At 44.8% G+C, this 18107-nt stretch overlaps 1 protein-coding gene across 5 annotated transcripts in view; it reads left to right on the top strand.

Annotated features, from left to right (window-relative positions):
* The window catches only part of LOC135550744 (homeobox protein cut-like 1), a 212314-nt gene that overhangs the window by 95031 nt on the left and 99176 nt on the right, over window positions 1-18107 (top strand). For all 5 annotated transcript variants that reach the window (XM_064981831.1, XM_064981827.1, XM_064981826.1 and 2 more), the window contains exons 3-5: window positions 371-418; window positions 10841-10919; window positions 17471-17608. In XM_064981831.1, the coding sequence (XP_064837903.1) occupies window positions 371-418; window positions 10841-10919; window positions 17471-17608 (265 nt within the window). The remainder of the gene's footprint in view (window positions 1-370; window positions 419-10840; window positions 10920-17470; window positions 17609-18107) is intronic.

Below are 18107 nucleotides of genomic sequence, written 5' to 3' on the forward strand. Positions count from 1 at the left end.
CTTCCCTCTGGGAGGGTTTGGACAAATCAGGATCCCCATTTCCATATGTTTAATGTGTTTCTATGCTCCGTATCTGGGAACAAAAGGCAACACTCTCCCTCATCCATCAGAGTTGACAGTAGGGATTTTGCCTCGCAGAGAGAATGTAGTGAAAATGGGGCCTGGCTTTGCTAAACTAAACATATGGTTAGTTTGTAAGAGGTTTCTGCTCAATACTGTAGGGATGAAAGTCAATGACCAAGGTGTTAAAGACTGTGGAAACAGAGAATGTGGCCATTTTCACCGTATGATAATATATTGTCTTTTGCTCTCCCACAAGGTAGCATTGTTATGCGATGCTAATACTTTTCCTTCTTTTTTTGTCTTGCAGGATCTGCGAAAGCAGGTAGCTCCATTGCTAAAGGGCTTCCAAGCAGAGGTGAGTGCTATTTAAAACTCTAGAACATTTAATACCTAGCTTTCCTTTATCGATTTAAGGATGTGTGTTTGTGTGTAGCCTACTGTACATCGTGTATGTTGTGAGGGATGGTGGACATTTTGTTTTTACGGGGAGACAGTGGCCCCCTGACACACTCCATAAAGGCTGACATGTGCTGTCTCTGCCTGGCTAGACTTCTGCTGGCTGGCTGCTCTGCTCTCCTGCTGGAGGAGCCTTCCCTTCCCCAGTGGAGCCCTCGCCAGGGGAGTCCATTATTTGTGTCCTTTTATGAGGCTCTCTAGCTCCCAGCCATGTTTAAATTGCATCCCCTTAAAATATTCCAGCCAAACTGCTCCTGATCAGAGCTTCAGTCTTAAACTCCAGGCAGACATGCCTTTCTCTGTTTCATAACCCCCCACCTCCCCTGTATGGCTATGTGTCACATCGTCTGATGTAAAACTCCTTTTGATATCTGCTAAAATGAATGCAATTGGCCTCCTGAATAATGATTTGCCAATGGGAGAAACATGTTGCCAATTGTCTCTTGTACTGAATCTCTGACTTTGTGTGTCTGTGTGTGAGATATTGTAGTATCATTGCCTCAGAAATGTGAGCACGGGGGTGTGGATGAGAGTAAATGAGCCAGTTTACACCAAGGGCTGATTCGCGGGTGGACAGGGGGGGTGAGGTTGCGGGCGGCTGATGGCAATAGCGCTTTAACCCTCTATTCTGGAGGGTGTGCAGGGTGGGGGCGCTATGACCGCGGCGGGTTTAAATCCCTGACCCTGACAATGCGCCCTGACAGCCTAGGCCAGCCACAGGGAAGAGCGGCCCTGACGATTTAACACTTTGTCCTGAGAGCGCCCCTTGCACTGCTCTGAAAGTATGGTAACTTCAGAATTGATTTAGGGGACTTTAATGATAATAATGTGAGCTGTGAGTCTTGAGGCAGGGAGGAGGGGTGTGGGAGTGAGAGCTGTGTTTCTGGCGCCAGCTCTTAATTCCTCCTCAAGTGCCACTCCTGCAGTAAATAAGGGCTTAGCGATGTGAGGGCTTTATGGAGAGCATCTGAACAGGCCCAGCCTGACTCCTCTGACTCCTCCGAGGGCCTCCGCTGCTATACTGCTACTGCTGGGGCCTGCCTCAGCTGGAGGCACTGCCTGAATTACTACAGTCAATTCACTTTTAATCTTTGTCAAATCAGGAAAGGATTTCAATTCAATCCTATGAATCAATTAGAATACATTTTTAGAATAGGCACTGATGTGGTCACACTGGTGTTTATGTTTGCTTGAGGCACTTTCATTCTTGACAGGCAGCAATGTCTCATCCAAACAAAGTGACATCCATAAATCTGTCAACTATTTTAGGGGACAGATGCATGATAAGTGTTTGTCGACTGCAAATTTGTCCTCTGTCTTGCTTAGTGCATATTTAATGTGGTAATGATGGAGGACTGTAACATTTTGCCACTGTCAGATTGCATTTTTAATTCGGAGCATGCATTTGTGAGTACCTGACTAATTCATGATATAAAATGTTTTGAGTTTAGTCTGAACATAATTAAAAGGCCTGCTACTCCCTTTATATGTTATGTTTGGAGTTCTCTGCCTTCTCATGGACACAAACCAGTGTATTTTTTCATGTGCAGTACACTATTTTGCATACAGTGCCTTTCAATTCCAGAAAAAGACAGTAGGTTACTTAAGACAGAAATGATACTAGAACATCACTAGTCGTCTGACCCATGAGTCATGGTCCTGTTTCTGGTTTTCCTGTTCCAGGAGGATTTACCAGTACTATGCAGCGTTACTTAGTGCAACAATTAAATACATTGTTAGAAAAAGAAGCCATGTGGTACACCTTTATTTTGATTGGTTGTTTTTTCTCCCTCATTTGTGTTTACAACAAATTTCTCTCATGCTCAAAGATATTCTATTACTTTCAATTCATCTAATGGGTATTATTAAGTTAATTCCACTGTACTGAGATATTTGATTATTTTAGAAGTCCCTTCAGGGAAACGGAAACTGTACATTGTAGTCTTAGGCGTGCGCCTTGAAATCAAACTGTCGTTTTGATCACTTTGATGATCACATGTCTCCCAACGCTCCACAATGCTTTCTATGAGCACCATTGTGTTGCCATGTTACACCCAGCACCCCAGTCAGCTTCTTATCCCTGACAGTAATTAGTCACCACTTAATTATATTCCTATTCCTGTCGGCTCTTAAAGTATTATTTTGTTAAGTGCTCTGGATCTCCTAAAACAAAGCCCACTCTCTCACTGAGAGGCCCAAGAATTTGGCTGCCCTCTAAATGGCTGCTAAATAAAACTCCTAGCTGCTACTGCGTGCCATGACTCAGTAATTGGTCAGTGGCTGCTATCAGCCCGGCTCTGCCTTGCTATATAGGCCTATATATAGACCCTTGGACAGGAAATCCCTAATATGAAACAGAGTGTAGATGGTGCGATTTAAGAAAAGAAGACAGAATGGAAAGAAAGTACAGTAATGCTGGCTATTTTAAAGATTTGCCTTGCTTCAAATGTCTGTCACCCTCGAACCCTCAAAATGTCTATCGCCGACGCCTACCAATAAAGACGCTGCTTCAGCGACTAAAAGCACTTCTTTATAATTCAGCAGCAAGGAGTGCCATATAAATTTCATGAAGTTAAAGGGTCTGGAAAGACGGCTCCCTGTACACCTCTCTCAGGCAGGGCGGAACCGCACCGCAGCCTGTCTGGCCCATTAGCGTTCATTGTGGTTGGAGCGAGCAATTTGTGAGGGCCCCCAGGCCTATTATTGACAGAGTTAATCGCCCCTGTTTAAATCACCCCAGGTTTAAAAATACCCACTACTCCCCCCACATCACACGGGCCCGGCTCACAGGCACCAGCCTGAGACTCCTGCAGCCATTTTAATTTATCTCCTCTGTGGATGAATAGGGCGATTGGCAAGGACAGGAGAAGTCCCTGACCTTCGAAGGCCCAACTTATCATCTCAGGAATTTGGTGCTTCCACTTGGTTTTCCATGAGCATCAGCTGGCTGAGAGATAACGGTGTTCCAGATCTCAGAAATGGCTCCTCATGTGAAAGCAGTAGTGTTGACTGCTTTATTAGGGAGCAAAACAAATGACTAAATGGAGACATGGTGAGATTCAAAGTACAGATTGTCAGATACAGAGACACAGTACACAAACATTTCAGCTCTCCCCATAGGGGGAAGGAGAGGGAAAAAGTCAAATTTTCTGCTCCCTCTGTTCCTTATACACAAGGCAGAGCATGAAGTGCGGCGCATTAGAATATATGAGATGCTCTGGAAGACTCCTGGAAGGCCTCAAGGGTTAGGGAGAGGAGCCAGGCAGCTAGATCTGTTTGGGTTGTTTCCCCTTCTTTCTTACTGTTTCAGTTTTTTACATTTTATTTGTGAAATGAGCGAGCGCTTCTTTTCCTGTCAGGAAATGAGAACACAATGGGGAGCAGAGCTCAGCACTCGGCACCCACAGGCCCATGTGGACACACGCCACAGCAGGGGGAGGGTTGACGGGAGAGAAGGAGGGCAGGAGAGCTCAATGGCACCCCCTCTTGGGGAGAGGGGAGAGGGGGGGGGAACCTTTCTACCATACCACCCCCCACTGCAACTGTAGCCTCCCCCACCTACTCACACACACTTATACATGCATGCATGTAAACAAATTCTTTCCTGATCTCCCTTGATGCTGTCCCTACTGTCGCCAAAGCCTCGGAGGGAATCCATCCTTGCATGAAGTGTGATGTGTGAATGTGGTGTGTGACGCCACCGGGGGGTTCTCCGTCTCTCCCCGGACCATCTCTGCTTCTCCAAGACACCACTCAGAGTCTATCCCAGATGCATTTTACAGCCACAGCAACTGTAGCTTGATGACGAACTGGCACTGTAAATGAAGAGGGAGGAACCAGCATCGAGTCAGTCAGTGGCGTGTAAAGAAATCAGTCGCTAAGGAACAGGGTTGTGTTGGTTACTTTCTAAATGTACTCCATTACGGTTAATAGTTACTTGTCCCAAAATATTAAGAACTTTTGGATTACCCAAACTCAGTAATGTCATCTGATTTACTTTCCCATTAAGAGGTGCAGGTTAGTAGTTGGAACAGCCACAAAGTCATAAAGTCTGATTTAAACATAACCCTAACCACACTGCTAACCATGTGTAACCCTAACCTTAAATTAAGACCAAAAAGTTACCAAAAAAGTTCAAGGTTTTTACAATGTAGCCAATTCTGGTCCATCTAGATGAAATGGTCCATCTAGATGAAATTGATCAGTTCTACCATAAGGAGAAGACTCATCCCAATAAACGTCAAGAGGCATTAAAAGAGGGAAAAAATGAATATTACCAATTGAATGACCTCTTACAGGATAAATCAATGTTAGAGTTTACATAGCCAACCATAAATGGATGTTGCATTTTACTTTGTGTTGGTTATGTAGGCTTCTTCCAACCCATTGCTTTCTACTTCAGATAATAATATGATTAGTCTGTATCTTTACATTAAAAAAACTGTCTGTCAGAGTCCCAGTCATTCCAATTAATTTAATACCCCTTGATCTTCAGGAATAGGACTTGGAAATATAGATTAGCCTAATTGTTTTACCTGAGCATAACCCAAAAATGAAGAACTAATTATCCTACTCTGTTTATGATTTTGTTGTCATGGAGGACTTATTGGGGCTCATTGGTTCAAGCTGAAAAATAAATGGTGCTATTGAAATGGCATGCTTTGAGCACTAGCGAAAAATGCTATTTGTATGTGGAAAACTAGATGCTATCATCACTTGTGGTCTTCTTAAATGAAACTTGTTTTGACAGTATGGAGTACAATACCACAGGGGACTTTAGAAGGAGGAACTCAAACTTTTATTCCATAGACTGGGATCTGCTCTAAGAGCGCGTTTTCACTGGCTGTCCACTGGGAGCGGATTCGTTAGGCTGATTCTGTTTGAAAACGTTTCTTAAACGGAAATGGGAGTTTTTAAAAAAAAAGTATCTGTAATCTGATGACAATATTTTTGTTGGTAAAGTAACAGATTACAGTTAGTTTTTTTGTAATCCCTTACATGTAATCTGTTACTCCCCAACCCTGATAAGGAATGAGATTTAAATGTGAGTAAATTGTTAGTACGCAGTGTAGGCTTATTTTATTTGAGGGCACACCGAATCAGTGTGCCACTTCCAAACCCCATAAAGCCTAGTCGGGCAACCGAATGCTACAGAGAGACCTTCAGGAGACGTGATGGCTGTGGCAGAGAGAGACACGTACAAAGTGGCATAGGAGTGGGACAAATGCAGGAAGTCACTACTGATTTTGCATAATTGCGGTGTAATTTTGGATGTCTGTCTCGTCGTAAGGGCACCGGGAGCCCAGGGAGAAGGCTGTGAAAGTTAAGTTGGCAGCTCGCACAGCGCTGTGATTAGCTCAATTCTCAGACAGTGTGTGTGCGTGCGTGTGTGTGCGTGTGTGTGCGTGTGTGTGTGCATGTGTGTGTGTGTGTGTGTGTGTGTGTGTGTGTGTGTGTTAGCATAGGCATACAGTAAAAAGGGGAGACTGGGATGGGCTTCAACTTGTATCAGGTTATTAAAAGTATGTTTTCAAAAGGATTCTGTGTGAATTGGGCGGCAGGTAGCCTGGTGGTTAGAGCATTGGGACAGTAACTGAAAAGGTTGCTAGCTCAAATCCCTTAGCTGACAAGGTAAAAATCTGTTCAAATCAAATTTTGTTTGTCACATACACATGGTTAGCAGATGTTAATGCGAGTGAAGTGAAATGCTTGTGCTTCTAGTTCCGACCATGCAGTAATATCCAACAAGTAATCTAACCTAACAATTTCACAACAGCTACCTTATACACACAACTGTAAAGGAATTAATAAGAATATGTACATAATCTCAATGTTAGTGATGGCTGTTTAACAGTCTGATGGCCTTGAGATAGCTGTTTTTCAGTCTCTCGGTCCCCACTTTGATGCACCTGTACTGACCTCACCTTCTGGATGATAGCGGGGCGAACAGGCAGTAGCTCGGGTTTTTGTTGTCCTTGATGATCTTTTTGGCCTTCCTGTGGCATCGGGTGGTGTAGGTGTCCTGGAGGGCAGGTAGTTTGCCCCCAGTGATGCGTTGTGCAGACCTCATTACCCTCTGGAGAGCCTTACAGTTGTGGGCGGAGCAGTTGCCGTGTCGTCTGCTAACTTGATGATTGAGTTGGAGGCGTGCATGGCCACGCAGTCATGGGTGAACAGGGAGTACAGGAGAGGGCTGAGAACGCACCCTTGTGGGGCACCAGTGTTGAGGATCAGCGGGGTGGAGATGTTGTTTCCTACCCTCACCACCTGGGGGTGGCCCGTCAGGACCGTTGTTCTGACCCTGAACAAAGCAGTTAACCCAATGTTCCTCGGTAGGCCGTCATCGCAAATAGGAATTTGTTCTTAACTGACTTGCTTAGTTAAATAAAGGTTACATTTAAAAAATGTGTGTGATTGTGTAAAGACATACCTGCCCCTGTTCTCAAACACACTCCTCTCTACCGTATCCTTGAGTCAGATGTTCCTCCTTCTGTATATGATTAAGCTACGCTCTCTCCAGCACCTCCCGCCCTGATGGCACACAAAGAGAGGGGGTGACTGTGATGATGGCACAGGGTGGTGCTCGTTCTCTGATTTCCCTATGGCACTGACGCTGATTCCAGGCGACACCCGATCTGCCCCAGAGGAGCAATGTGTCAGCCATCACAGACCATCAATGTGTGACGCCGTTTCGCTCCTCCATCCTATCCCAGCTCCACTCTTATGATGAGATCTTTAATGTTGTACGAGGTAAACGTTGGCTGTAATCACAGATCTTGGATCAGATTACCAAATTTCCAATCCTCACCACCATTAGGGGGATTAGAAAACATCTGACCCTGGACCAGTGGTTAGAGGAACATCAACCTACTTCTAATGTAAGGCTACAGCAATGAGGAAAATTAGTAGAACTATATATCCATACTACGGTAGCTGCCTTCAAGTAGGCCTAGTGTGTTAGGCCCGCCATATGACAACCCCAGGTGACACCGAGATGAAGAGAGGGAGCTAGCTAGCTGTTTCCTGTTTCCCTAGGAAGCCCAGAGGATGCTCTAAGTCACCGTCCTCTCAGACTATAATTCCCCGCTTAAAAGAAAGCTGCAAAGCCAGTAATCCCTCCTACCCAACCCAAAAAGAAGCACACTCAAACACACACACACATATACTCTCTCTCCCCCGCACACGCACACCACTCCGGATCAGTTATCCACAGCTTAAAACCTGCTCTGCAATTAAGGGGTTAGGCCAGGTCACAGACAGAGACAAGCAGGCCAACGGTTTCCCCTGGCCCCTAAGCCGATGCCAAAGCCTTCCTTGTGTTTCATCTAGCTCCCGCTAGTGTCATTAGGCTAGCAACCACGTCTATTTTTAAGTTGTTCCCGCACCCCTAAAGAGTCCAGATGGTTCATTGGATGTGTGTTATGCTATACCTGTGAGCTGGTCAGAGCTGGTCAGATCATTCAGAAGGCAGCATGGCCGGCGTTGCCAGATGCCCTCCCCTGTCAGAATGTGTATGGGACTGCATTGGAGAGAGAGGCAGATAATCTGCACTGAGCCATCGCCGCACAGTCACGCAGGACCTTGGCGCACACACACACACACACACACACACACACACACACACACACACACACACACACACACACACACACACACACACACACACACACACACACACACACACACACACTCCAGGTGCCATCCATCCCATTACCTTACCTCTCTCTCCCTCCTCAACCCCCCCAGTCACTATCTATCCCACTCCACCCCCTTTCTCTTCACTTTCAATGGAAAGCCAGAGAGGGAAGCAGCCTTTTCCTGACAAGATGTCTGGTGGATCCCTTTGCCCAGTAAGCAGGGAACATTAATTGCTCCATCTGCGATAGAGAGAAGGAGAGAAAGCGGGGAGAGCGAGAGAGGGAGGGTGGGGGAACTTGGGAACTTGGCGCTGCCCAGTTTGGATCCAGATGTTTTCCAGCAAAAGCCCATTTGAACATGTTTCATTTCTCTCTCCCATAGGAGCAAAGAGTGACTGGGGCTCACTGGCGTTTGTCAGTGGCAACTGCCTGCCTCGCTCCATAAATCAAAACCTCTAACAGAGTCTGGGCAGGAGACGTCCAAAACGTTGTTTTTATTTGATTTCTCCTTTAGGAACCCACTGTTTGGTGTCTGTAAACACTGTAGTTCTGGACACTTTTAACTTTGTGTGTAAGTTGCTGACTTGCAGTTGCAGTTACTGAGCCACATCTTTTTGTGAATTTGAGCAAACACTGCCACCCTATGGGTTGGGAAGGAAATTGTAAATGTTGGGGGAGGTGGTATGTATGCGTGTGTGTTGGGGGGAGGTGGATGGGACAAATAGAACTCCTTTCCTCTTCGGTTGGTCTAAGTGTGTGTGCTTTTAGTCCAAAAAACACTTGAAGTAGATCCTGGCTGACTGACACTAGCAGTGTGGTACAGTAGCTCTCCCCTGCTTCCCCCTCCCTCTCTCCCTCCCTCCCCTCCTCTACCCAGGGATGACCCAGTTAGCTGGCTTTGGCCCAGTTCAGAGGCGATGCCAGGACTGGCTGGCTGGCTGCTCACACTCCCAGAGCAGTGGAGGAACGCACAGTCAGGCCTGTACTGGGCTCTCAGGAGACACCACAGACACACACAACACACACGCACACGCTACCTCTGGGCTGCTCGGTGCAACCTCAACAACAGCCACACACATGAAGACTCTGAACCCCACAGTGGGCGGGCCCACTGTCTATCATTAGCTCATGTAGCTTGGCCAATGAGACACCTTTCTTACTCTTATACACTGCAGGTAGAAGTCTGCAAGTGGATTAAAAAAGTACTTTACTATGGTAGTTTACTATGGTAGTTTAGCTAGGCCAAATGGTGAGTATCTTGAAAAGGAAGAACAGTACAGTTGGTCATTTTGACGACCAATACATCTTTATCTTGTTGAATAAAGGTTATACTGTATTATTTTTCTCTGAAGAGTGGTATTATATCCAAATGACTTACATTGGCCATCTATACATTAGGAAAGGATTGTATTTACAGTGCATGATTGCGAGGTGGTGTAATGTATAGAGCACAGCTCTGGCTTTAAGGGTTTAGCATGCTTATGTGTGTGTGTTAGATCATATAAAACGTGTGTGTGATGGTGGACATAGAGTACTCACCATTAATATAGTTCCTTCCATGTGACTGAAAGCTGATCCAAAATGCATCAACGCGTGGGGGGTTATAATAGTGTGAGAGGGCCGATGCATTACGTCTGTCACATGACCCAAAGATGGTGTTTAACCAACCCTCCACCAAACATCCACCAACCAACCACGCAATTTAAAAAGGCTTGGACAAAAGCCTCGCCAGCTGTTGCCCAGTGTGGTACTGAGGGCGAGAGAGGGTTCAGGGAAGAGTCATCTGTGGCCTGCATTTTTCCTCCTCTCCCTATATCTCCAAGGGCCAAGGATGAATATGGTACAGTATTTGACTGTATGTCCAAAGTGTGTTTTCTTTCTTTTAGACGGTATTTGAGAGGCAATCTGGAATGGATGTTGAGCCACACAGACTGTTGCTGTTGTGTTCTATCCTGATTCATGAAGTACTTTTGCAACATCTATAATGTTTAGTTTTATGGGCGGGTATTTGTGATGTATAGTGTTGGTTTGGAGCTAAAAATAACCATTTTTGAAACCTCACCTGCGTACTACAGAAATGTCATGACTATAGAAGAAGACCTCTTCCACAGCTCTATACTCCTGTACTTGATTGTTGAGGAACTTCAAGCAAGGTCTGTGGTGCCTCTTGGCCCAACCCCAAATCACGTCACCTTCTTCATGACTCATTGGTTAGCTGCATTGGTGCTTTCCAGTTTTAGGAGAGCTCTGTCTGCCCAGCGCACAGCAGTGAAGCACTCAGTACCCATGATTAACTGAGAGGGTTGGAAGCTCAATCTCTTTTAGCAGGTTGTTACTAAATTACATTAATGAAATTACTATTCATGTGTTTTTAAGACTGAAATTCTGTGGTCAATAGATCTGTGTGGATATTGTAGCACTAATAGATCTGAAAATGTTTAAAATGAATACATTTTTATATAAACCAGATTCATGTTGAACTACATTGGATATGTGACTATTTGTCCTATAAAACTAGATTAATCCTGATGGAATGAATAGTATAGGGAAGATGATGCCAAAGTATAAAAGCCTTTATAAGCCGGAAAATGTGATTTATGATTGTTGGGGTGTTGTCTGAAAAAAATGTATCATCTTGACTATCTCTCTTTTTTCTTAACCATTCTCTCCATCTCTCCTTTCAGATCGACGCAGTGAGTAAAAGAAGTAAGGAGTCAGAGGCTGCCTTCCTAAACGTGTACAAGAGATTCATCGATGTCCCAGGTAAGTCTCATCACAACTGTGTATGCGAGGCACCGTAAACACATCTGTCATGTTTATGAGGCACATGTCTCTGGCGCCACATATATGTGCCTACACAGACACGTTCCTGATGACTTTTCTTGGTGTTCCTGAGACAATGTGCGTCCAGGAGCCCTGTGAGTGCCGAGCGGTAGGGAAATTGGGAATCGATGGGGAGCAGGGCATAAACTGTGATTTAAACATCTACGAGCCACACAGATTTCTTACCAGCCAAAAATATTTTGGGGGAATAGAATTTACACCAACAAAACATTTAAAAACGGATGAGCATGCTTTGCAATGTTTCTAGAACATAGCGTGCGTTACTAGTAAGAAGTAACTAATGTGGTATATTTATGCAATAAGGCCAGATAGGGTGTGGTAAATGACCAATTTACCACTGCTAAGGGCTGTTCTTATGCACAGCGCAACGTGGAGTGCCTGGACACAGGTATATTGGCCATATATCACAAACCCCCGAGGTTACCAAAGTGATTAGAGAAGTAAAAATGTAAGTTTGTCATATCTGTGGTATACAGTCTGATATACCACGGCTGTCAGCCAATCAGCATTCAGAGCTCAAACCACCCAGTTGAATAATTATGTTTTTGTGACCTGCTATCACCAAAATAACACATTAGACAAATTTCACCTTCCCCTTTAAGGGCAGGAGGTTACCGTGGTATCAGGACTCAGTCATGTCTGTGCCTGTTAGATTGAGTCTGACTAGTAGAAGCGTTGTCTTCTCTTCCCTAGCATTTGAAACTCGAACATAGACAAACAACATATCTTGTGAACAAAACAATGTAAATAGCCAAGAAACACAAGGACAACGTCTCACTTCAGTAGACTTTCGTTTAAAGTAAATTAGATAAACTTTTATGCCTGTGCACATTACTTCTAAAAATGAATCTTTTACTTAGCTCTTCACGTGTGCACAGCACCCAGCCAGGCATTGTTGCAGCGCAAGGTGGAATAGGCTATATAGGATTCATAGTTCTTTGATTTTGTTGCGTTTCATTTACCACCTATGAAGCAAAATGGCGGAAATACTTTGAAAACAGCTACTGCAGCTTTTATTTGACTATAAATGACTATTTGACTATTTTTTATCAACACAAATGCGAGTGAAATGCGTGCACTATGGAGCCCTGACCAACCTCCAATGTGGCTGGTGAAATACACATCTTACCCGCCAAAACCTACCTGCAGGTGGCGGTTGTTCGTTTTAGGTCCTGATGGAGAGTACATTGATGATTTCAACACACTGACAGACACACAGTCACTGCTAACACCAGTGTTGTTGTCCATGGAGATCTCCTGGCCAATGTTTTTTCCATCTAACTGAAGCACTAGAGGACTTGGATAGGCTGACTAATAGTGGAAACAGACAGTCAGCAGTGGAGGTCGACTGGACTGGACTGGAGTGTGTGTTTGTCTGTGACCGACTGAGCTTTTTGAGCTGACTCGATCCTGTGTGTGTGTGGCTGTGTGTGTGTGTCTTCTTGTGTGTGTAGCTGTGTGTGTGCAGCTTGCTGTCTGTCTGAAACACATTTCCTCCTTGGTGAACCTTATGGACACACACACGCGAACAGACACACACAGAGGCTTGTAGGAGCAAGCATGCTGGCCTGGGGAACCACGTAGTACATGCGTAAATTACTGCTTTTGTGTTTTGGAGATCCCAGACACACACACACACACACACACACACACACACACACACACACACACAGCTCAAAGCCTGCCAAGACAGAGGAGCAGCACCTAGAGACCTCTTTGCCTTGGCTCTCTTACGTGGTGTGTGTGTTGTCTGCCTGTGTGGGAAAATCTAGGAATGTCTGTATTATCATTGTAATCTGCATCCTGTCCATTCTTGTCTCCATGTCTGAGGATGAGAGATCACTACTCCACTGATTATCTCACAGATGTGTTTGTGATCACACAGACCTAGCGTCAGTGTGTCCACCCTTTTGAGCTCTTTTGAACACACCAAGGAAAATACACGCACCTTACCTCACTCTCATCCTGATGACACTATGCAATAGAATGTCAAAGTTGACAGGTGTCTCCACCCGTCTGCCCTCTAGCCTTCTCATGCAACCTTTGGAAATATTCACACTGTTCTCACAGACAGCCTAGTGTTCTGCAGCAGGCTGGACTGACTGCACTGACCAGTTGGCACTGTCTCACTCCTTCTGCTTAGAACACACACACATGCCCATCCAGACAGGGCTGGTGCCACCGCCTGTCTAGTGAAGGGACAACCTCCTGGTTAGAAGTCCAGGGAGGACATGGAGAGAAAGATTCCATGTGACACACACTGTAGTTCATCTGTTCTGGAGAGAGCAGCAGTAGAGTGGTAGGACCTGGGACTAGGCCCACAGAGACAGGCTATGTTGTACAGTCCAGTACTGTACAGCAGTCATCATCACCCTAATGTCACAGTATAACCTTCTCTCCTGTCAGTTTGTTTAATCATATGGGGTATTCAAAGCACACATAACAAGTGAGTATCATCCTAATATAATAAAAAATTTAATGGGACTGAAAGATGAGATCCATTATAACCCTTCAAGGATGTTTGTCTAGTGTTACTTTTTATTGACAAGAAATTAAAGTACATTTTAAATAAAAAATTAATTAAGAGATTTTCCAACAGAGTTAAAGATAAACAAGCAAATAAAAAATAGAAATAACCTGGGTGTATATACAGGGAGTATCAGCAGCGAGTCAATGTGCAGGGGTACGAGGTAATTGAGGTAGATAGTGTATGTACATATAGGTAGGTGTGAAGTGACTAGGCAATAGGATAGGTAATAGACAGTTGTGTGTGTGTGTGGCATCAGTACACATGTGTGCTCATGTTGTGTGTATGTGTCGGGGTGTCAGTATGTGGAGTCTGGGTAGAGTTCAGTGTGTGTGTGTTTAGAGTCAGTGCAGGAGAGTGTATGTGTTTCACAATCAAATAGTGATTTATGAGAAACGTAACATGGGAACAGGCTGTCCAAGGCTAGATCTTTCAGAATATTAGATTACACTGTGTATGACGCAGGGTGTCAGAACTCAGGACAACAAAGTTGACATAATGGGCCTTTGATAATGCTGTTGTGTCCTCAATGGCTTGTCTGGTGTTGGAGAATGTATCGCTTCTCCCTCCAAGGACGTGTGTGTGTGTGTGTGTGTGGTGTGTGTGTGTGTGTGTGGTGTGTGTACTCAGAGGAGAATAGAGGCACTGGATGTCTTTCATCTCTAAGATCAGACCTCTTCCCCCTCCCTCTCTTCTGCTGTTTCCAGACTGCCTTAAATATGCTCTCATACGCTTGTACACTGACGGAACAAAACATTAAGAACACCTTCCAAATATTGAGTTGCACCCCCCTTTGCCCTCAGAACAGCCTCAATTTGTCAGGACATGAACTCGAAAGTGTTCCACAGTTGTGTCAAGTTATGTCCTTTGCGATGTCCTTTGCGTGGTGGACCATTCTTGATACACACGGAAACCAGCAGCGTTTCAGTTCTTGACACAAACCGGTGCTCATCTACCATCATATCCCGTTCAGACTGTCATGGAAAGAGCAGGTGTTCCAAATGTATTGTTTACTTAGTCTACTCACCCTCGCCCTCTTCGTCTCTTTTCTTATCTCCCTCTTTCTTTCCCTCTCTAGTCTCTATCACTTTTCATATCCCTCCTCTTCCTCCCCCTTCCCCCTAGCTTCCTCCTCCTATTCTCTTTCTCTCGGGGCCAGGGGGTCTAATGTAATCATATGATTATATAATTAACCCAGCTGTCTCATTAAAGAAAATCAACTGGAATTGGGGCATAATTAGTCATACGCCAATTAGTGACCGTGTCAATGCCGGGCACTGATGAGGCCAGGGCTGGCAAGACTGGCAGCGCCCAATGTGGAGGGTGGGGAGGACTCAGTGTTAGAACACCCTGCCAGTCTCCACATCCCAACCCCTCCCTATCCATCCCTTACTCATTACCATCATCACAATCTCTGACCTTGACTCAAGAGGACCACAATCAGTCATAGACTTTTTCCTGTCATCTGTAATGTGTTTTACTGTTTTTGATTAATTAAATGATTCAATATGTACATCAATACATCTATACATCTATAGTTTTCACCACTGTGGGTTGTGTCTATGCTGTACTACTATTAGATAGATACTGTACAGTCTGTTTGCAGGAATGTATTGTTGTCCCATGGGTTTTTCTGTCCCTAAGATAAGATAAGTCATCATCATTGTCCAGAAACCTAGGTAGCTCCCCTCTTCCTATCTCTCTTTTCCTCTCTCATTCATTGTCCCTGCCTCTCTCTCTCTCTCATGCCCTTTTGCTTTTCCTCTCCCTCTTACTCTCTTCCTCTCTTCCCCTCCTTTGTCTGGGCTGTGTGTGTGGTGGCAACAGCAGCGCTGTCTCAGCTCTCCAGCTTTGCTCTGTGCGAATGGGGGCAGCTATACATAGCTCTGCTGCTCTGGCACCCAACACACACACACACACACACACACACACACACACACACACACACACACACACACACACACACACACACACACACACACACACAGAAGTCATCAGTCAGCCTCGCGTGACTCGCCCTGGCCACTCAGTCACAACCAGGCACAGAGACACAAAACCCCACTCTAGACCTTACTGTTGCAGTGCATGGAAGTATGTTGGAATGGAGTGAGGGGTAGAGGTTAGAGACTGACTGGATGGGTGTGATCTCCTCAGTGAACCGATCTTCAAAACATGTTACACTACTAGCTACATACACATCAAGCTGTTGAACTTTGAAGATCTGTTCTGATGTTAGACATGCTTGGTAATACAGTGGTGCAAAAAAGTATTTAGTCAGTCACCAATTGTGCAAGTTATCCCACTTAAAAATATGATAGAGGCCTGTAATTTTCATCATGGGTACACTTCAACTATGACAGACAAAATGAGAAAAAAAATCCAGAAAATCACATTGTAGGATTTTTAATGAATTTATTTCCAAATTATGGTGGAAAATAAGTATTTGGTCACCTACAAACAAGCAGGATTTCTGGCTCACACAGACCTGTAACTTCTTCTTTAAGAGGCTCCTCTGTCCTCCACTCATTACCTGTATTAATAGCACCTGTTTGAACTTGTTATAGGTATAAAAGACACCTGTCCACAACCCCAGTCACACTCCAAACTCCACTATGGCCAAGACCAAAGAGCTGTCAAAGGACACCAGAAACAAAATTGTAGATGTGCACCAATCTGGGAAGACTGAATCTGCAATAGGTAAGCAGCTTGGTTTGAAGAAATCAACTGTGGGAGCAATTATTAGGAAATGGAAGACATACAAGACCACTGATGATCTCCCTCGATCTGGGGCTCCACGCAAGATCTCACCCCGTGGGGTCAAAATGATCACAAGAACGGTGAGCAAAAATCCCAGAACCACACGGGGGGACCTAGTGAATGACCTGCAGAGAGCTGGGACCAAAGTAACAAAGCCTACCATCAGTAACACACTATGCTGCCAGGGACTCAAATGCTGCAGTGCCAGACGTGTTCCCCTGTTTTAGCCAGTACATGTCCAGGCCCGTCTGAAGTTTGCTAGAGAGCATTTGGATGATCCAGAAGAAGATTGCGAGAATGTCATATGGTCAGATCAAAACAAAATATAACATTTTGGTAAAAACTCAACTCGTCGTGTTTGGAGGACAAAGAATGCTGAGTTGCATCCAAAGAACACCATACCTACTGTGAAGCATGGGGGTGGAAACATCATGCTTTGGGGCTGTTTTTCTGCAAAAGGACCAGGACGACTGATCCGTGTATAGGAAATAATGAATGAGGCCATGTATCGTGAGATTTTGAGTGAAAACCTCCTTCCATCAGCAAGGGCATTGAAGATGAAACGTGGCTGGGTCTTTCAGCATGACAATGATCCCAAACACACCGCCCGGGCAACGAAGGAGTGGCTTCGTAAGAAGCATTTCAAGGTCCTGGAGTGGCCTAGCCAGTCTCCAGATCTCAACCCCATAGAACATTTTTGGAGGGAGTTGAAAAGTCTGTGTTGCCCAGCAACAGCCCCAAAACATCACTGCTCTAGAGGAGATCTGCATGGAGGAATGGGCCAAAATACCAGCAACAGTGTGTGAAAACCTTGTGAGGACATACAGTCATTGCCAACAAAGGGTATATAACAAAGTATTGAGATAAACTTTTGTTATTGACCAAATACTTATTTTCCACCATAATTTGCAAATAAATTAATTAAAAATCCTACAATGTGATTTTTCTGGATTTTTTTCCCTCATTATGTTTGTCATAGTTGAAGTTTACCTATGATGAAAATTACAGGCCTCTCTCATCTTTTTAAGTGGGAGAATTTACACAATTGGTGGCTGACTAAATACTTTTTTGCCCCACTGTATATATGTGCAGAGAAAAATTCTGTGATAAGTAATTAGTCTATAGTAATTAGTGATGTCTGGTGATTAGTAACAAGTAGTGCCCTTTCCTTGTCCCCTCCTATCAGACCCTGTGTCGGCCCTGGAGGCTGCCCAGCAGTTACAGCTGAAGGTCCAGAGGATGCACGACATCGAAACGGAGAACCAGAAGCTCCGCGAGACGCTGGAGGGCTACACCCAGGAGATCGCTGAGGTCAAGAACCACGGTGAGGCTGAGACACATGCTCTTTCTGAACCTATCCTGGACCAGTGTGATCGACCCAGTTTGAACCTATAGGCCACAAGAAATTGTTGGCTTGCGGAGCTAAAGCCCTAGGTATTAGCTCAGGGTGCTAACACAAGTGTTCAGGTCCCAGACAACCTCATCCACTGAAACGCTTCCACTACACCACCACAGAGAGCTGGGCTAAGACTCCCATTGGGAGATTCATCAATGCTTAGCCATCTTTAAAAGGGATGAAACGGTCTGGTTGAAAGTATAGTAAAAGTATATGTGCAATGTTAGCAGTTGTAAGAAGATTTCATCTGTCATGTGGATACCGTTTCAAGAGCCGATGTCCGTGGAGTTACATCAAACGCTGTAAAATAGCTAACATCTAACATCAAATTAGGGGAGCAGCGGAGTCAGCCCAAAGTCATTCCATAACCCCGAAATATAGATCATTTTTTAATAAAGGCTCTCCTCCTCCATAGCCATCTTTATGA

The sequence above is a fragment of the Oncorhynchus masou genome, chromosome 12 (genome assembly GCF_036934945.1).
Source record: "Oncorhynchus masou masou isolate Uvic2021 chromosome 12, UVic_Omas_1.1, whole genome shotgun sequence".
In the NCBI taxonomy this organism is placed as follows: domain Eukaryota; kingdom Metazoa; phylum Chordata; class Actinopteri; order Salmoniformes; family Salmonidae; genus Oncorhynchus; species Oncorhynchus masou.